Here is a 21,786-nt window from a genome sequence, read left to right as displayed (position 1 = left end):
TTCCACCTCTTCTTGGGGTGCTGGAGGCATGACTGATTCATTGAGCTGTTGTACTTCATCTCCAGTCAACTTCCAGGTCTTCACCCTGATCTTTTTTGACCTTTGAGCTGTCTTTGCCAATGCTTGTAGCTGATGTTGGCAACCAGTGGTTTATGATGTGGGCCAAATGGTTTGCACAGGATGACTGTACAATCTATGGTTATACCCCAGTATCTTTTCCTCACTAGGGGAAGTGTATCTGAGTTGGATATTGGCCAATCATGTACATGAACTTATGACTGTGTCTTACTGAACCATGTGTAGGCTACTACCAAGTGATTTGGCAGACAGAGGACTAGAATAGCCTCTCTTATTCGTGAAGCCCTACCCATGTGGAGCCAGGCAGTGTCGATATCCTGTTCAGTCAGTCGCAATAAGTGCATTCACGTCACCCATTATCAAAACCAATTCATGATGTCCTGCTTTACGTAGTAGGTCCTGCAGCTGATATCTGATTGCACTCTTTGCCTCACTATCACAACCCTGTAGTGGGGCATAGTGCAGTATGGTATGAACAGTGGTCAGTGTCACCCAAAATGCCTACCATTCATTTTGTGATGTGCCTTATTTTACGTGACTTTCATAAACAGTCTGGCACACCTGTAAGGAAACTGGTATTTTGAAGTCAGATGGTCTAGTGGAATAGTGATTCCACAAATATGGCTGCCCATTAGATTTTAGTTACTTTCTGGAGACCTGTCTATGCTTAGATGCAACTGCTTGGTGACACAAGAACTATGTAATCGTTAATGTGTTTTTTTTTTATTTCTTGGGTTTAAAAACTGGTTTACTAAATGATTCAGCTCATACCTCATCTGATGCTATTGTGAAGATCCCCGAGAATATGCTAAGCTATTGTCTGTGACCTAGGGTTCCCATGTATATGCACCACATCTCCTACTTCAAATTATGTTGATGAACAGTCAATTTAAGTTATTCACTGAGGAGCCATGATGTCTACATAATGAATTCATCACCTTTTATTTATTTTATTGATGACCGGGGAAGTCCACTGGGCCAAGAAGTGCCCATTTTCAGTGGAGGCCTGGGGGAAAAAAGCTCCACAATTATTGCAAGTTACATTTCACGTTACAAAAGGACATAGTTCATACAGCTAATTAAACATTTACAGATAAGCTCCATAAAATTTGTAATTGGCTTGTCACAATGTTACAAAAATGAAATACATAACTCAATACAAAAATTTCAACATTTACATAAAATGAACATACTACTGTTGCACTCTTACCTGTCTTTCACTGCTACCCAGACACTCCCCACTATTTCTTTCTACTTTAAATTCAATCTCTCCTAGTCTACCTACCTCAATATACATAACTAGCCATCAGTGTACGTTATCTGTAATCTGTATTGTTATTGTATACTCGCTGTCCATTATCCAGTGGATGTTATCTGTAATCTGTATTATTTTATACTCGCTGTCCATTGTTATATACTCTTCGTGTACCAGCAAATGTTTTTTCTTGGAAACTGTATGTATTTTTGTAATTATGGAGCTTTTCTACCCGGGTCTCCACTGAAAAAGGGCCTTAGCCCAGATGGACCAACCCGGTCAACAAATGTCAAATAAATAAATAATAATACATTTTTGTTACAAACTCAATTGTAGGTTTAATATTTCAAAATATATAGCTACTAGCCATTAGAAGGTTAGGAAAATATTATGCAAGGAGAGGGTAATAGTATATTTGAGATTGGAGAGTATAGTACAATAGATATTAGAGAGAAAATTAGTTTTTGGTAGGGGAGGGATTGTTTTGGGTGGGATGAAGTAATACTAGAGGTAGCTGGATGAGTCAGTGCAAGGTGGAATGGGGGGTTAAGTTGGAGAGTGGCAAGGGCATTCCCATTTGGAAGAAAGATGGAGAGTAGCTGAGATTTGAAATTTGTATGGTTAGGTAGGTTGCATAGGTGTGTGGGGAGAGAGTTCCACTGTTTAGCTAAGGAGTGGGACAGCAGTAGATGGCCAGGAGGTTGTGCAGGTTTGTGGACCTGAAGGAGACTTTGGTTTTTGGATCTGAGTGAGCAGTTGGGAATGTAAGGTTTTAAGTAAGTAGCGAGTGCTGGGCAGTTCACAGGTTTAAAGATGAGCTTGTGGGCAATGGTGATTTGTAGATAGTTGGGTAGTTCAAGCCAGATAAGGGTGAGGAGGGAGTGGCAGTGGTGGGATGAGTTTTTTGAATTGGCTGCAAATTTGGAGATCTTGTGGTAGCAGGATTCAAGTTTGGACCGAAGGCCAAGATGGAGACTGGTGAAAAGAGGGGCAATATACATAAGGGAGAGGAGTAGGAAGGTGGATGCAAGAATTTGATGGGCAGAGGGGCTTAGGAAATGGTTGTGCCTACAGAGGAGACCTAACTTTTGGTGGGTTTTCATGATTGAGGAGTGGATGTGGGTGTCAAATTTTAGTTCATCAATAATGATGCCAAGAAGCTTGGTGTTGGGAACGATTTCAAGGAGGGTGTTGTTTTGGCTCTTTATGGTAAATATGGATTTGTCAATGGAGTTTTTGGTAAGAGAAAAAAAAAACATTAGTTTGGTTTTATTTGCATTTAGTGCCACATGGTTAGACTGCATCCAGGTTTCTGTTTTGGAGAAGGCTAGTTGGGTTTTTGCTAGGAGCTCAAAGCGGGGAGAAGGCTGAGCAGATGATTGCTGAGTCATCTGCATATTGGATGATAGATGAGTCTGGGATGGATTGGTGAAAGTTCTTAATGAATAGATTGAAGAGAAAAGGGCCAAGAAGAGAACCTTGTGGGACACCTACAGGTGTGGGAAGGAAGGGGGAGGTTGAAATTTTCCATTGGACAGCTTGTTGGCAGTTGGACAAGTAGTTGGAAAACCAGGTGATGGTGGTGAGAGAGAGGTGTAGGGTGTAGAGTTGGGATATAAGTAGGGTGTGTGAGATTGTGTCAAAGGCCTTTGACAGATCTAGGAATAGTGTGGATACGAGCTTGACCGAGTCACGTTCGAGGTTTATGGTTTCAAGAAAGGAAAGAAGGGCAGTCATGGTGCTGTGGCCAGGATAGAAGCTGTGTCGGGTAAGGGAGAGGAGATTGTTTAGTGTTAGGTGTGCCATGAGTTGTGCTTGTATTGTTTTCTCTAGTATTTAGAAAGAGGGGAAAGGATGGCAATAAGGCCTGAAGTTGGTGGTATCAGTATTTTTGACACCTTTGTGGAGGGGGATAATGTAAGCATGGCGCCAGATAGAAGGGCTGTATGATTCTTGTATGGATTTATTTATAAGAATAGAGATGGGATAGGCAATACTGTCTGCAGATTGTTTAAGGAAGGTGGGTGGAAGGTTGTCGGATGCACTGTGACAGGGTTTGAGTTTGAGAAGTCTTTTTATAGTGCTTGTGGGGATGGGCTTGAGGATGTGGAGGAAAGTTGTTGATTGGGGTGGTGGTGGAGCCTGATAGTTTTGCTATGCAGTCTATGAAGAATGATTTGAACTGGCTGGCTGCTTCAAGGTTCGAGAGGTTGGGGTCTGGGCAGGGTTTTTTTTTTGTTGCTAGGTTGCAGCATGGATGAGATGGAGTCCCAGAATTTTTTTGGATTTGTTGAGTGCAAGGACTGGAGTTTGGAGTAGGGGGCTTTGCAGTCTTTAATTATTAGGTTTTTTTGCAGAGTTTCGTAGTTCTTTCTACTCTAAGAGAGTGTTAGGGTTTTTATGTTTTTGATATTGTTTCCATTTTTTGTCCCTTTGGTGCAAGACTAGTTCAGTATCTTTTGATAACCATGGGCAGGGATTGGTTTTGATGCGTTTGGTTTGGGGGCGGAGCTTGCTGATTGAGAAGGGTTAGGAATGAGTGGCTAAAGTAGGAAATGGCATCATCTAGAGGAAGAGTTTTTAGAGGAGACCAGTTAGTACACTTTAAGCATTCAGAGAAAGTTAGAGGGTTGAAAGAGGACAGGTTGCGGGTTTGGATGTAGTGGTGTTTATGCAGTGGAGATGGGAGGCGGTCAGCGAAGGCTTGTAGGTGATCACTGAGAGGATCGGGTAATGGTCCGGCTTTGCTGATAAGGTTTGGGTGAGTTGTTAGGATCCAGTCAATGACTGTACCATCTTTATTTAGTCTGATTGGAGATTGTATTAGTTGGGAGAAGTTGTACAGGTTGATTGTGTGGGACGAGGCTTCAGAGTTAATCGTATTCCAGTTGATGTTGGTATAGTTGGGAGAAGTTGTACAGGTTTATTTGTGTGGGACGAGGCTTCAGAGTTAATCGTATTCCAGTTGATGTTGGTAGCACAGAGTATATAGGTTTCATTTTTTTTATATTGGAGGAGAACCAGGACAGGATGTTTTCAAGCGTTTTTATATTATCACCAGGGGGAATATAGAGGGCAGCAATACATATGGACTTGTGTTTGTTTATTTCTAGTAAACCTACTATAATTTCAGCATTGGCAAAAGTTGGCATTTTATTGGAGTAGGGAGTTATGGTATGGGAGGTGGGGTAGATTATTGCTACTCCACCTCCTTTTTTTGTGGGCTCTGTCATTGCGAATGATTTGGAAACCTGGTGGTAGGATTTCGTTATCTTTTATAAAGGTTTTCAGCCAGGTTTCAGAAACGGCGGTAATGTCATGGTGGTTATGGGACAGCCAGGCATGGAGGTTAGGGATTTTGTTTTTTAGGCTTTGTGCATTAAGTGTTGTGAGGCACACCACCTCATCATACTACCTGTCAGCTCAGCTTGTCCCTTCTTGTACTGAAAGCCAGACTCTTTGTTATTTATCAGGCTTCACAAGTTATGCACTTGTAGAGGCTAAGATAGCTGAAATGTGTGTTACCCACCTAATCGCTTTGGACTCTAAGTTTAGAGAATCTCTCATCTTTGTTGTTATGCATGTTTGTGGCCATAGGCTGTTTGTTCATTTCCTGGCTTCTTGCCCTGTGCATCCTTTTGTTTTTATTTTTATGAAGTCAAAGACCATCCCTGTGATATATATGAGTTGGCATTTGTGTATAATCTTGCAAAATGTTCTCAGCTCATTTGGTTTGTTGATGTTCCTGGGGAAAAAGGGCCTTTCATGCTTTATTCCTGCTGAAAGAACTACATCCATATGATAATTGAATTGCAACAGTCATGATTACACAAAAATGACTGTTGTGTAAAACATGCTGTTAGATGTAGTACGGTTTGTCCACATTCTTGGGGAAATATGTTACATTCTGTATAATGATGACTAGAAAAGCATGTTGTGGCAGCTTGCAAAAAAAAAAAAAAAAAAAGCTAAAAACAATTGTGAGAGTAAGCAAGTAGAGTACACAGAGCAGGCAGCGCATAGCATGAAGTAAAGAATATTTTAAGTTACTTGAAAAACATACCAGCAATGCATATGTGCACACAAAACTGCAAGGAGAAGGACACATCCGTGACATGCCTAAGGGTTACAATGCAGAATACTGCGCATCTCTCCAAGGCAAATATAATTATTCATTATTAGAGTATAATTTTGCATTCATAGCTAAATCTGTCAGTGGCAGAGATTATCTGTGTATGCCACAGGCATGTTCAGAGGAATACTTAAGACACCTTTACATTAAGGATTGCTAACAGCATATCTGTACCATGACTCACTGTGAAAGTGCTATTCAGATGTTAGCAGTAAGGAGAGAGGTGAGGGAACAGTTTGAGGCACACCAGGCTGACTGTAAGCAACTCTATTTGATGTGTATTGTCATTCAAATTAGCTGAACTTAGAAGGCCAGGAAATAAGAAACTCTTGCTAGCTAAGGGTTTGGAAAATGGGAGGGGTAACTTGAGAAGGAACTGAAGCAGGTCAAAACAGAATGTCTTAAAAAAAAGTCTGTTATCCCAGCAATGAGCTGGCAGTTCTGGTACCTTTTTTCAGAGAACGTTTAACACATCACCAGGAAACATATTTGTAAAAGGCACTGTGTGACAGTAAATGATAATTGTACTGAGGCCTGTCAAAATTAGCTGCTGTTCGGTGTTCTTCCATTCTAAGTGAATGGAACTGTCATGAAACAGTCAAGCTATGGGCATTGCATTCTCAGAAACAGTGGACTCACAGTGCATCATGGGGAAGATTTTTCTTTAGTAGACAAACTCTCATCAGGATGTCTGCCCCCAGGAGGTCAGTCAAGGTTACAAACTGAATAAAATTACTAGTGACTAATTCTGTCTGGTACATACAGGTTTGCAATGAGCCACTCTTAAGGAAAAGTTAAGAAATATATCTTTTTAAAATGTTTTCCTGTATTTGTCCTTTAAAGATGGGTTTAACAAGTGCATGTCTCCAATCTTGAGCAAGCTCTCCATATTTAAATGACCTAGTGAATAACAGATACAATGATACTGTAAGTTCATGTAGAAATGTTCTCAGGTCATTATTACTAATTCTGTCTCGTCCCCATACACCTTGTAATACTTACCCCTCAATAATGCTGTTGTTTAATTGTAATTCATGAGTGACTACTTCCATCTCGTGTTTCAGCTGCTTCATCCTGTTATCAAAGCAAAAACACATTTTCAAAATGCTGCAGCACTCAACATTTCTGTCACATTTATCTTGTCATGTGATAACGAAACTTAAACCTCTCCCCAAATAATAACCATTAATTGCATGGATTTTAATGAATTCTCCATCAGGCTGCATTATTCATGGTAAAGCTACAATGTTGTGTCTTTCGGCTTTTCCCAGTTAGGGGTCGCCACAGCGGAACTCCGGTCCGCTAATGATTGGCTTATGCGTCATATTTTCATACTACCCTAGGTATGACAAACTTTAGTGACAGCATTCTGCTGGTGTGCTCCTGCATAAAATATGCCTGCAGCTGTTGTGATAATTTCTAACCTGTATTGCTCTATCATTCCACAGTTTACCATCACTACATAATGACAGTTTATCAAACAAATATGCAACATGTTTAATTACAATATGGACCACACTATAAAAACAAACCCGAGGCCATAAAAAGTCCACAGCTGAGACAGTTTGCTCCTAAAATTAGAAATCTCCATATCAATCTCTTCTAGAACCTGCATTATTCGTGTACTTTTCTACTACATTGCTAAATTTTCAAAATGTATCCCAAGTGTAACATGCTACTTCAAAGTCTAATCTGGAAATATAATACAAGGCATTCATTTCACTCAACATTTATAATAAAGACTAACAGTAAATGTTATAAATGTCTATATTATAAATGTTGAGTGAAATGAATGTCTTGTATTAGCATTGAGAAAGAGTTGGTGTAACTTGATTACATTCTGCACTTATAATAAATATTAGATGTTTGAGTTCCTGCTTTTTCCTGTTTTTTTTTGTTGACTTTTTGCATCTGGAACGCTAATTGGTACCTGTGGATTTTTCTTTTGATCTATCAGATTTGGATCAAGTCTAATCTGCACATTTTCAGGCAGTTTTTTTCAGGGGATTACCCTTTTTCTTAAATTATTAATCAACAGTCATATACCAATTTGACAAATTACTAAATTTACTGTTTCTTATTAGAAACTATTGGGGAGGAAGTGGGGTAATAAGACTGGAAAGAGCAGTAACTTCAAAGGCACACAAGGACCTGCAATCAGCTAGAGAGGCCCACAAGACCCATAACAAATGTAGTGAGTCCCCCTGAAAAAGGGATGGAAATAGTGCTTCAAATACCATGAGGATGTTTTCAGAGCAATTAGGCAGGAGAATAATTTTCTGTTACAAACTGATTTTTATCTGACAGTGAAAATGAGTTGGCTCAGCACTTATAGGTTCATAGGTTCATACTAGGCTATCTGCCCAAGGGCATTTATAAGCCTAGCCCATAGTTATTTGGCTTTCGCACCCCTTTAGTTTGAATAAAACTATGCCTATTATTTTGCTGTGCCTCTGTCAAGCAGTGACACTGAAGTAATCCCTGGGGTATATCTGCGATCCCCCATCCATTGGTCAAGATTCCTCTTGAACAAGGCCAGCGAGGTGCTCTGCCTCACATGTACCGGGATTTTGTTCCACAGCATAGGGAGTCTCTGGGTGATGAATCTGTCCCTCCAGCACGTTCTATTAATAATCGTGTCAAGGTTTAAGTCTCCCGCCCTTGTGGTTCTGAGGGATCTAGATTTTTTGAGGTGAAGCATATTCATCAAATCAGGGTTTGACATGGCCTTATATGTCAGGCACAGGTCACCTCTGAGCAAGCGGTATGAGACTGAATAGAGCTGGAGTTCTTTGTCGGGCAGCATAAGACATATTTTTGAGACCCTTTATCCTTTTGGTGAGGAACTTTTGGGGCCTTTCCAGCTGCTGCAGGTGTCTGGTCAGATACATTCCGAATGGGGCATTGTATAGGGGGACGACGACCTCCCTTGATCTAGATGTGAATCCCTTCATGATCAGGTGGGCAATGTAGAAGGTTTTCCTAACCACTTTAGCAACATGAGTGTCAAACGAAAGGCTACTGTCAACCTGGGTCCCCAGATCCCTGATGACTTCTTCTGTGCTCAGTGGATTGCCACCTATATGGTAGCTAGGGGTAACCTTGTTTTTCCCGAAGGGTATGACTACGCATTTCTTGGCATTTAACTTTAGGCCATGGCTCTGGCACCAGTTATCCGTTTCTGTGAGGCCCTTCTGAAGGATATCTGTGTCAGATGTGTTTTCGACTATGGCCCAGTTTGCAGTCATCTGCAAACTTTGTCAGCCATAACCCTCCTGTGTTTGCTTGTACTTCAGAAAAGTAGATGCCGAACAAGAGTGGACCCATGACTGAGCCCTGTGGGACACCACTTGTGACAGGCTTTGAGTCTGACATGGCTCCAGCAACTCTGACCCTGTGGGTTCTGTCACTAAGCCAGTTTGCAACCCATCTTGTGATGTATGGGTTTACATTCAAGCTGATGAGTTTTTCAATGATACCTGAGTGGGGTATTGTGTCGAAGGCCTTTGCCAGGTCAAGGTAGGCTGTATGGACTGCCTTTCCCTCATCAATGGCCTTGGTGACTGTCTCGAAAAAGTCAACCAAGTTTAAAAGGCATGATCTGCCTTTGACAAAGCCAAACTGGGTTGGATCCAAAGTCTGCAAGTTCCCTATGTCTTTATTTATGAGTTCCATTATGATCCTCTCCATGGCTTTGCAGATAAGGCTTGTCAAGCTAATGGGACGGTAATTTCCAGGGTCGGTGGAGGCACCGCCCTTGTGAAGTGGGACCACAGTCGCCGTGCGCCACTCCTTGGGTATGTATCCTGAGGTGAGGCTAAGATTAAACAGCTGTCCTAACTGCGGGTTTAATTCCTCATTGAGTTCGTGGAGCACACAGCCGGGACACCATCCGGTCCCATGGATGCTGTGTTTTTGCTTTGGAGAGAGCAGTTCTCACCTGGCCGTTGGAGACGTTTGGGGGCCTCCAATCCTCTGGTATAGATATCTCTCCTTTTGGGGGGAGGGGGGGGAGAAGTTTGCACTGAACCTGTCAGTCAGTATGTTGGCAATGTGTGTAGGTTCAGTAATCTTCACATCATTTTGAACTAATTCTGAGCATATCTGGGAGTTTCCTCCTAGGTTTCTAACATAGCTAAAGAAGGCCTTATGATTGTCTTTTGAGTCCTTGGCGATTTTTCTCTCAAAATTTGCCTTGGATGATTTTATGAGAGCTCTTAGTTTTTTACTTATAATGATCAAAGGTGTCTTACCTTTCAAGGATTTTGCTCTATCTTGTAGTAGCTTCCTCCTTTTGTTGTAGAGCTTGTTTATGGCTGGGGTCCACCAGACTGGACGCTTGCCTTTGGTACAAAGAGTCTTAGTTTTGTTTGGGATTGCCTGATCCATGCAGTCCTGTAGGTGCTGGTAGAAGGCATTTGTAAGTGATTCAGCGGTTTGAGTAATGTTTACCACTGGCTCAGGGGCCTTAAAGGAGACCACACTAGTTTTGAGAAGTGTGAAGTCGGCTTTTGAGAAGTTTTTCACTGTGGTCTTTTTTATTTCAGGTGGAGGCGGGATGAGGACCTCCAGCGAGATTAGTTTATGATCTGATCTCACCAGTGAGGGGTATACTTCCGGTGTTGAACATTGTGATCCCATGTTCGTGATGATGAGATCAAGTATGTTTTCTCCTCTTGTGGGGATGGTGACTAGTTGTTCCATGGCATTTGAGTTTATGAACTCCAGGAACCTTTGGGCTAGAGTGTTTGGGCTTGAGTAGTGTTCCCAGTCTATATTAGGGTAGTTGAAGTCACCTAGTATGATGGTGTTTGGAGATACATTTATCCCTCCATTGTTTTCAGGAAGGCCATGTGAGGTTCCTGAGTTTGAGAGGGTGGCCTGTAACATGCTACAAATTGCAGAGCGGTCTTGCCTATGGTTAATTGCACCTGGATGGTCTCCGATGCATCGTCGTTGCCACCAACCTTGAGGTGTGGGTGTCCTTTATGAATATGGACACCCCTCCTTTCTTGGTGTTGTCCGGATTTTGGGGCCGAACGCATGATATGAGGTGAAACCTGCTAGTGCTGGGGTGCTCTCAGGAGCCTTGAACCAGGTTTCTGTCACAGCACAGACATCGATGTTCTCCATACTGAGAAGGGCCTCGAGTGTGTGCTTCTTGAGATTGAGACTTCTGGCTTTGAGCAGCATTACCATTAGTTTTTACTTTTTGTGTTCTAGGGTGGTAGGTTTAGAATTTGAGCCTTGCCTAAAAAGGCACTATGGGGGTGGCAAGAGCCTTTGCCAATATCCGGAAGCCTAGGGGTGACAGGTGCAAGCCGTCCCTTGCGAAGCAGCGTGGCTTGTCAAGCATGTCATCCCAGGCAGACAGACATTGGATCCCCTTTGAATGACACCAGAATTTAAGCCAATTATTAAAGCTGATCATCTTATCACTGTATTGTGGCATCATTCTAGGTGAAGGTAGGATACTGCTCAAGGTCAGGGTCATACCTGCCTGGGCTACATAATCAGAGAGCTCCTCAATGTCTCTTTTCATGTAGTCCAAGGAGGTACGTCTCAGGTCGTTGACACCAGCGTGGACAATGACTGAGTCATACTTGTACCTGCTTTTCCCTTTCCAACCTATCCCCTTTCCAACCTATTGTTCTAGGTGCCAATTAAATTAAGAATAAAAATGTTAGAATGTACCAGGTTGGGCTTGTATAAAACTAAAACTTATTACAATGTTAAAATTAGTAACTTAATGATTAACCAAGCATTAATTGCTGTACAGCAGTAATATGTCAGAAAAATCACTCTCAGAATTTTATCATCTATTATTCTGGCATTTCAAATGTGACTGGGTAGGCTAAACAACCCTTATGACCAAACAACACCAACCATGGGTAAATCCAACATTACCCACACCCAGCCATGGGTTACTACTATATTAAAATACATATTTTTCTTCAGTCAGCTTATTTCCCGTACCGTATGCTATTACAGAGCATTCTGTGCTTCTCGTGATGTGGTCTCAGACAGATGAAAAAATCAGACAGGAGTCCCAATCAATTATTAATTAGGGAATACACAAACAGTCAACACTTCTACATAGACTCTGAGAAAACAGTCCAGAAATAACTCCAGGGAAATGGGGGGGGGGGGACTACAAAAGACAAACCACCCCTCAGCTGATTTTCTGAGATAACTTAAACACATTCATTAAACAGGAGCAGTATAATAATTTAAATTAGCACATGCATGAACATAGAGAATATCTGGACATAAGAGAAAACTAATATTTAAAATAAACAGCAATGCAAGATAACTTCTTCAAAATCATAATGAATCAGTAAGTTATTTTACAGAAAGCAGTTCAGCACACAAGTAAAATCCTGTATGAAATGCTTGGTAGAATTGCACTCTTGACCAACTTAATCCAGTACAGACCAGCATGAGGTTCCCGTGAAACAAGTCATGGCTACTTGTCATTCTAGTGTAGCGAAGACCGCTTGATGCAAATTTTCCACTGCACCAAGGACAAGGATGTTAGCAATAAAAAGGAAATAATCTGTGAGCATGGGTTTGGTACAACAGACAAATTAAAAGCTGCCTGTACTATTGAAAGGCAACAAGACGTGTTTTACTGCTCTCTCAACAGCTAGCCATTTCAGTAACAATTTCCCCTAAAACTAAACATGGAAAAGTTTATTTGAACTATGTTTAAGAAACAGTGGCTAATTAAAGCATTTGATTACTTAAAACTTTTATTGTAAAACTGTCAAGAGTCTAGAAACATCTCTGACAAAAAAATTGTTCCAAATTGTTTCTAAAAGGTTACTATTGCACATAAAAGAGGTACAGAAAGTTTAAAGCAGTAGAGTTACTCAGAAGGAATTTTGCAGTGACAATAGCTTCGACACTCCAAACTGAATCCTTTTTTTCCCATTTTGAATATTAACATATCACATAAATTGCTTCAGCAGAACAAAACTCTTAAAGACTTAAAGCTCAGTAATCTGTAAAATCTTTGATTTCTGATGAGGATCTGGATGTGGTAGGAAAGCCTTATTTCTGTAAATACATCCAGACTCTGGGAAATTTTGCAGATGCTTTGTAATATCTGCAAACACCATATGCCAAGATTGCTGGATTTTCATGAAATTGAAATTTCTGTAAATATAGTAATATTTATAATACTATAAAATGTAGGGATCAAGTACCAGTAGTGGCAAAAATCCTGAATCAGAGATGTGTCACACTCAAGGTGTTTAAATCATGACAAAGACAAGTATTTCAATATTGCTGCTTATGCAGAATGAGTGGACAGGCTGTTGGAAGTTAGTGTTCAAATCTTCTCCTCCTTACAAGGAAGCCACAACCAGAAACTCTGTGTATATGTGTGTGTGTGTGTTTAATTATATACATACATACATATACACACAAACATATAGGTTTACTGTAGAAATCTGGAAACTGCATTAATCGGCCAATTAAATAGTCACACCCAAATGTGGAAATACGTAATGTCTAACAAGAAAACATCGAAACTGTTTAACCAACAACTGTAGTTTGACATATTTCGACAAAGCTTTAGGTGATGTCAGTCACCCAAGCTATGCAGTGCAACTTACTAGACTGTAAAGTCAACGTCACATGGTTTTTACTGTCTCACACCACCTTCAAATTAGTAAACTACACAGAAAAAGGAACGAGTCGACGATATAAAAAATCAACAGTGAGCTGTTCCTCTCAGCCCTGGACACGTAAACACCGACACTTTCAAAGTAAAAAAAACACTGATTTAATATTAAAAACAATAAAAATAGCTTAAAATACAACAGTCAAGCGCTTTCATCTAAATTATTTAGACTTCATCAGAACAATTCATTTCCATTACTTCACAGTTTAAATAGTTCATAGGTCCTATCATCATGTGCTGATAGTAATTACCAATTATATATTTAAAGTGCCAGTGTGCTTATTCATAATAACATAAATCATATTGTGTTAAACATCATGCATTCACCTGTAACTAATGTGCTATAGCATAAACCATATAATTGTCTCTATAAATTATACATTAGGTATACATCTTGTTGTATATGTAATATTACATCTTAGTTTTAAAACAAACTCTTTTCAGTGACACAAGTTCCCTACAATCCCTCTACCTGACTGTATTCTCAAGAATAATTTATAGAGACAATTATATGGTTTATGCTATAGCACATTAGTTACAGGTGAATGCATGATGTTTAACACAATATGATTTATGTTATTATGAATAAGCACACTGGCACTTTAAATATATAATTGGTAATTACTATCAGCACATGATGATAGGACTTATGAACTATTTAAACTGTGAAGTAATGGAAATGAATTGTTCTGATGAAGTCTAAATAATTTAGATGAAAGCGCTTAACTGTTGTATTTTAAGCTATTTTTATTGTTTTTAATATTAAATCAGTGGTTTTTTACTTTGAAAGTGTCGGTGTTTACGTGTCCAGGGCTGAGAGGAACAGCTCACTGTTGATTTTTTATACCACCTTCAAATTACATATACCAACTCTGAAGTCGCATTACAGTGAGGAAATGGGTAAATTCCCTGTTCCTCACCGCGACCTCCACTCTCAATACAGAACTCAGACTACTGAATTACACTGAACATTCAGTATTTTTATTCATAGTAGTCTGGTTCGGCATTGTGCCTCTCAACCACATGCCATTTGATCACCAGCACTACGAGATTTCAATAGTACACCTATTATAATGCATGTGTATATGTATAAAATATGTACATACACATTCCACAGAAAGGAACACATCTTTGAAAGAGGTATGTACATGGGCTATGGCTTCTATACTTAAGATCCTGGTAAGTCAGAGGAAATCTTATTCTTAGGAGTAACATTTGTAGACTGTTTTCTGCAGTACAAAGTTATGGGGACAGTTGGATAAATTCTTTGTTAGACAGTAAAGTCAGGTGAAGTCACATGTAAGAGCAATGTCTCCTTTAATGGCTCATCACACCAAACATGTCTGACTTTCTTTGAGTAGAAATAATTCTGAGGAAACAGTCATATTTCCACAAAATAAATAGTGGGTCAGTACACTTGACTAGGTTAAAATGGCACAGAATCCGGTGTTAAAGCAAAAATGCAGGTCCTAACCCAGTGAGAGCAGCCTTGTTCTAGACATTGAAATCCATCACTTAATAGAAGAAAGTACAAAAAGCACTTGAGCTGGGCATCTACTTTGTACCTAAAATCTCACAAGACAGTCAAGTGTAGAATTAATTTAACAGGTGACCTCTAAAGATCTGAATCTAAGAGAAGAGGGATTAGTCTATGATCAAACCAATTTTACAAGAAAAGGGCCAGTTCCCTAAAAGGCTGCCCATTGGACAGCTAGCTTCCACTGAAGTGAGAACATCGATCTGGAAAATGGCTTTCTGGAGAGCAGTAGAATATGGCTGACCCTCCTGATGCATTTAACGTATGTACACTGCTTATCAATTATAAACCTTGAAGCTAAGGAACAACAAGATACAACATTAAAACCCACTTTGATGAACAACAGATACCAACACAACAACAAAAGATGGGATAAGTTCAGAAACGAATACAAATATTTTCAATAATATCAAGTAATCTGTGGCAGGCCCTCCCTTGGTGGGTTCTACAGTCAGCATCCTTGCTACTGAAGTCCAGTAATGTCTTTCAGCAGATCCTACATTTCGGGTACACATTCGGTGTTAATGCAGGCTATGATGCCACTTAGCAATTGTTTAACTAGTCTTGGAGGCTGCCAGTTTGCCACCGGTAAGAACCTTCCTGCAAATCTAGAAATAATGAAAACAGACATGTATATACTTGCCCAAATTTAAAGAAAATCAAACCAAGTTGAAGATTGAGGCCAGCCCCACAGCAGAGAGCATTTAAGTCCAAACTGTGATCCAGATTTAATTAGTGGCCAGCATATAAGTGACTACATGGGACAGAGAGAGGAATGTCGAGGCTATGCCACACACTATTTGGAGAGAGAGACTGTCACTTGCAAAAGTTGGTGATACCTGTCAATGTCCATTGCACTCGCCCCCAAACCTTTGAATATTTACAGGCATGCATGGAGGGATATAATGAGAGAACACTAATCCCAGGTGCAAATGACTGCACCACTACTAGCGTACTTCACCCTCACTCTAGTGGGAATGACTGGAATAAAAGAGTAGAAGGGGAGGAGGAGGCTCCATGGTCAGTGGAGGAACAGAGTAAAAAGAAATTAGACAGACAACCTCCCTCCTAAAGGGGGGGGGTGTCAAAAAGGTATAGATACTTAATATATCATTTAATATACGATTTGAGCCCTGTGGCTGGCTGAATCTTGCATTGTAACTGAGCCTTGTGCAGAACCAAGATGCATCATTGTAAAAGAAAGTCTTCTGCAAAAGCCATGGTCAAGTTAATTCAGATCACAGGGCTGCACGGCAGATGTCTGCAGCTGAGACACTCTTAACCAAGCACTACAGGTAATACTTGAGTGGATCTGGCTTTGATATCAACATTTCACAACAAAACAGTCTGTCTCCTAATTGCAAAAGACAATGCAACTGGCAGTCCAACTAGACATTCTGTCTGGTAGCTATTAGGCTTTCCAGCAGGAAATATAAATATTCTCAAGAATGAATGCAATTATTTCATTTAAATCCTGAAGGGGCACCGCACATCCAGTAGGTGACATATGCCCCCACCCCGAGTTTCTGCCCACCAGTCCAAATAAGGATGGTGAATAGACTCATCAAGAGAATACCTGGAACCTGTATTACACAGAAAAGGGTGACTTCAACAAAAGTGGGTGCATAATCATCTCGAAAGACTCGTTACAGCTTCTTCCACATTAGGGTCTGAAACTACAAGCTTCTGCGTGTAAAGATGAAGGCCACATGAAAGCCCATATTAAAAGAACTGCACTTCAACATCGAGTCACTACATTTGAATGATGGACATGCATGCTTGCCATCCATGAAACGCTGCTGCGAGAGTAAAGGGGTTTCTTTAAAGCAGGATGGAAGGGCAGTACGTTTTTAAAGAAACGCTTGAACAGCTATTGCTGACATAAATCATAAAGATGCTTGACATAAGTCAGGCTTGCCAGTAAATTGACTGACTAGGATGTCAAAACTTTAAAACTATTTCCACATGAAGGCATACAAATGGCTTCCTAACCACCTTAGTAGCCTCTGTGACTACTGGCTGTGTAAATAACAGAACTGGGGAATCTACACAAAGCCACTCCCTGACATGGAGTCATCTGGTGCTACAACTACTAGTGATATTCCTGACTAGGACTAGTAGTTTTTTTTGCACTACTCTGAACTTCACTATCTGAAATCACTCCCTTCTCAGCCACCAAAGGGGAAAAAGAAAAGTTCTGGCCTTTCTTCCATGAACATTGCTATGAGTCGCAAAATCAGTAGGAAGTCCATCTGGAGTTACTCATGTCACAGGATGGAGAAAGAATGCACCACTGACTCCTTTCTCTGCTGCGCTCAGAAGAAGCACCACCATTCTCTAGAGTGACTCTAGACAAGATATGTCCTCCACATTTGCAGCTCCAGGACAGGAATGTAGCAAGACAGAAGAGATTTTGCAATCTTGTTCACTCCCCTGGGACATAATCGGCTAAGATCATAGGAGTTTACTAGGCTATCATCCCAGACATCATTTCAAGCCTAGCTGTTTCATCCCAATGTAATACCATAGACATGCTAGACAATACTCAGGATTATATTTACTAATAACTGCCCATGTCCAGGAGAGTTGTGGGCACAATCCCTGGTAAGAACTTATGGTGTCCCATCCACTTGTCCAGTTTCCTTTTGAACAGCGTCATACAGCTGCTCTGTTTCGCATGAACTGGTGATGCCCCTGTTTGACGCATTGTCAGAGAAGCAGTAGAATGAACTAGTATCCCCTTGCTCACACAACACCAGATAGACTTGCTGCCGGACCAAATAAGGTGATGCCATATCAGAAGCTTCATCTTCAGGGCTAGGCAGACCATTCAATGTTCTGTTTGTCTGATATGAAGTCCTGCTTCAAGGAAGAATACCAAATCCCTTGCACCACATGGAAACAAAGATCAGTATCCTGCCCTGCCAGGTAAGCATTGGGCATCAGAGCTTGTGATGTTTTCAGCTGCAGAAAGGCATTACACTGCAAAATACTGGTGTTTGCAGTGTACCATCCCAGATGACACTCAGAATGCTGAACGCAGAAATACAAAAAAAGAAAAAGAAAAAAGATGAAAAACCGGGGAGAACAGTGAATTTTGAAAATTACTCTTCTCCTTTAAACATTTTTGCAGGGGGAGCAAGCTCCTCCTGCACCGTGCCTCTTAGAAAAGGGAATATTCTGAGAAATGGCATCTTGGACTTGGTATACATAGGTCTATCAGCCATTCAATCACAATATTTTGGGACTCACTCTAGTAGGTCCTAACATTTCAAATGGTTACCCATCCCAGGGCCTAGGAATTAGAAGGTCTGTGCAAGTCTGGTGGCTCCAAAGCCACTCTCACAGCAGAGCCCAGTATAACACTTGAATCCACAGGCATGTAAATGATACCATGAAAATACTGATCATCACACATGGAAGATATAGTAGTGTCTGAGCCTATACCATGCACTGTGTCCTTACTAAAGATGCCAAAGCCATGACCTCATGGACTGACTTTTAGGACATGAATGACCAGTAATGGATATTCTTCAGTTCCATACCTATAGCGACTGTAATCAGAAGAGGAGTCTGAGAATCCAGGGTCTGCAACCAAGGGAATTTCTAGAACAGCAGTGCTTCTAATGTATCTCCAGATTAAACTACGTGGAAACAGTCCAACAGATGGAACTGTGCAGAAAGCTTTCTCTTGCAGTGGTCACTGAGAAAACCAAAATAACGCTTTATGCTTAACTGATGCCCACCCAAAGCAAACTGTAAGATTGTCCTATATAGGCCCCAAACACTGAAGGAACAAAACAGTTGTCAAGTTGAGTGATTCCATCCAAGCAACCTGCTGGAGCAGAGTCAGATGATGTTGAATGACAACTATCCAGAATCCAGTGTAGCACAGGTGCTGGTTAAATTTGCAGAGATCCAGAAAAGTAAGGAAACTGTCCAATCCCTTAAGAGGCAGGATTAACCCCCCACCCCCAAAATCCGCTATGAATCATTTCAATAGTAGAGTGTAGGTATCCAAAAGATCCTTGGAAACGAGAGTGGTCTACCAGTAAGATTATCTTGGTGGGTGGGAGTGGACCTGTGAGTTTGTTTATAACAAACTGTGACCATGTATAGAACTCACTGGCTCTTTGCCTCTGCTTGTAGACCCATTGTAAACTCAAACATTCCCCTCCATTGTGGGCAGCCTCAGTCCATAGAATGGCTTGCTGTGGAAGGACCAGTAGAGTTGTCATCTTAGATATAGCAACATCAGATCATGAAGGACTGTGATGCTTGAGAACCTTCGATTGGCATTAAGGAAGGAGGAGATACCTGAAGGGAGATCACTAAAACCATACAATTTTCTGTTTTCAACTATAACTTTAAGTTCCAAGATTTAAATAATGGCAGTAATTAAAGTTTTTAATGATTCTTTAATCTTTAACACACAACTCGAGAAGGAATGAAAAAGGAAATATGAGGTGCAGTACTGAAGGGAAGATTTAGACAGTAGCAGAGGAGAGGGATAGTAAGAGAAAACAGAAGCATTTGAGTTTTGCAAAAAGGCTCTAGCAGGGCAGATATTTAGATAGAGTATGAAGGAGAAGGGAGATTAAAGAGTTTGAAAGGGAGCAATGGTGAGGTGCTTTTACAATGTAAGTACCATGTAGATGGTGAGGTGCTTTTACAATGTAAGTACCATGTAGATGGTGAGGTGCTTTTACAATGTAAGTACCATGTAGATGGTGAGGTGCATTTACAATGTAAGTACCATGTAGATGGTGAGGTGCTAGTACAGTGGCAGTACCATGTAGATGGTGAGGTGCTAGTACAGTGGCAGTACCATGTAGATGGTGAGGTGCTTTTACAATGCAAGTACCATGTAGATGGTCAGGTGCTAGTACAGTGGCAGTACCATGTAGATGGTCAGGTGCTAGTACAGTGGCAGTACCATGTAGATGGCCAGGTGCTAGTACAGTGGCAGTACCATGTAGATGCACAGGTGCTAGTACAGTGGCAGTACCATGTAGATGCTCAGGTGCTAGTACAGTGACATTACCACGTAGATGGTCAGGTGCTAATACAGTGGCAGTACCACATAGATGCTCAGGTGTTAGTACCACGTAGATGGTGAAGTGCTAGTACAGTGGTAGTACCACATAAATGGTCAGATCTTAGTACAGTAACAGTACCACATAGATGGTCAGGTGCTGGTACATTGACAGTACCATGCAGAGGTGAGGGAGGTATACTTTTTGGCTGTATTGGAATTGTATGTGTTTAGTTTCAGTAGTCAGTTGAGGTGGGAGAGTTCCATATTTTTGTAACATGTACTGAATATAAGGATTTCTCAAAGCGAATTTTGGGAAGAGGAATGACCAGATGTTTTGGATCTGTTGATCTGAGGCCTGTTTTAAGAGTGTAGGGAGAAACTAGTTTTTGGATGGCTGGATGTTTATTTGACCATTTAAAACAGTAAATTCATTTGTGCATAGTGCAGGAAATTTCTAAGTTCTAACCATTCTAAGTAATGGATAGGAATACAGTGATGTGTTCTATGTGAGAGGTAGCAAATGTAGCAATTTAATGTTAAGTAATTGAGCCATTACTGACAGAGGCTTTAAGACTGGTTAGGATATGAACTGGATACAGCAGACTACAGAGGAGAATAGACTGGGCAGTTTGGAACCAGGGTTGAAATTTTTTTTTTTTTTTTGTACAACATACCAAGTTTTTTGTTGGTTTTTGCTGACCACATAGCTGATGTGTTGATTAAAAGGTTTTGTGTATTATGACCCCCATACTTCTCAAATGTCCAGATTTTTTGTAGATTATCCAGATTTTTGCCTCATATTTTTGGTCAGTCACTTACAAAATTGTGGTTTTTCTGACAAATCATTGAAGCTTGAAGTCAAAAATAATGATGCATTTGAGTTTCAGACTTCATTTCCTTTTCTAAGTTTTTAAGAACAATATTTAAAATCTGTCCCTATTTTTGGCCCGCTGCCTCCCCCATTATATCTGTCTTTGTCCAGATTTCTTATGCTGAGGGGTATGATGATCTCTACAAGTTTGGTGTGGTCAATCTCTTCAGGGGTGGTGATGTCGCAAGAGCATGATGAAGCATTTATTCACTGTGGCTAGGTTCTTAGTGGGCAATATTATTAACTTGCTTTTTTTATCTTTGAGAATTTAATCTGCCATTCTGGAGCACTTTAGTGCATTTCTGAATGCAACTGTTGCATTTGTGGTTGGAACTGAAGACTGACCATGATCTGTCAATCATGCCCTCTAGTATTTTGTGCCTGGGGTGGTTGCACACTTCACCCAAACCTAGCTATGTTACTGGTCTGATTTAAGTTTCTTATAAAAGCTTTCTACAGTTGAAAGAAATACTAGCTTGCAAATGTAAGTATGTATGAAGAAAAGTTTCATTAATATGTTGTGTCTTTTGGCTTTTCCCGGTTAGGGGTTGCCACAGTGGAACTCCGGTTCGCTAATGATTGGCAGTAGATTTTTATGTGCCGAGTTGCCAGCCCTGACGCACAACCTTCAATGAAGGTACGCCCATTCACACATGTCTCCACACAGAAGATGCTCTAGCCGAGAATCGAACAGGACAACGTCTTACTGTGAGGCGACAATGCTACCGCAGCACCACCAAGTAAATAATTGCCATGTTCATCATGCCCTGGGAGTTCATTATATTTCAAGTAGCAAAAAAAGGGCATAACATGTATACAAATAATTAGTCTAACAACTATAGAAAATTGTATTCTGAAACAGTTTAGTAAAATACAGATGTTGCATTTTTTGAATAAAATAGTGAGCCCTTAATTTCTAAAGTTATGTTCAGCAGACTGTATAGTGACAATGTTCTGGTGGTTTGGTGTGACCTTTTCTCACGACACTGACATACTGTTACGCTGGCAACACAAACGTAAAGGCAACAAGTGTCACAAATAATGGTACATTTGGATTTTTGTGTTCAATACACTGGAAAAGATCATCAACACTGACACAACTTGCTGTGAGGGAATAGTTAGTTTGCTTTTGATTCCTTGTATTTTGTATAACTTTATTGCCTTCTGTTTTGTATACTGTAATTTATT

The 21,786-nt window shown here is 40.5% G+C and overlaps 1 protein-coding gene across 6 annotated transcripts in view; it reads right to left on the bottom strand.

Annotated features, from left to right (window-relative positions):
• The window catches only part of IKBKE (inhibitor of nuclear factor kappa B kinase subunit epsilon), an 889,499-nt gene that overhangs the window by 121,677 nt on the left and 746,036 nt on the right, over positions 1–21,786 (bottom strand). For all 6 annotated transcript variants that reach the window (XM_044076852.1, XM_044076857.1, XM_044076854.1 and 3 more), the window contains one exon: positions 6,468–6,539. In XM_044076852.1, the coding sequence (XP_043932787.1) occupies positions 6,468–6,539 (72 nt within the window). The remainder of the gene's footprint in view (positions 1–6,467; positions 6,540–21,786) is intronic.

The sequence above is a fragment of the Protopterus annectens genome, chromosome 7.part0, assembly GCF_019279795.1.
Source record: "Protopterus annectens isolate FY-2018-M chromosome 7.part0, PAN1.0, whole genome shotgun sequence".
NCBI classification, from domain to species: domain Eukaryota; kingdom Metazoa; phylum Chordata; order Ceratodontiformes; family Protopteridae; genus Protopterus; species Protopterus annectens.
The sequence above is the reverse complement of the archived record's forward strand: the minus strand, read 5'-3'. Positions and strand labels throughout refer to the sequence as shown.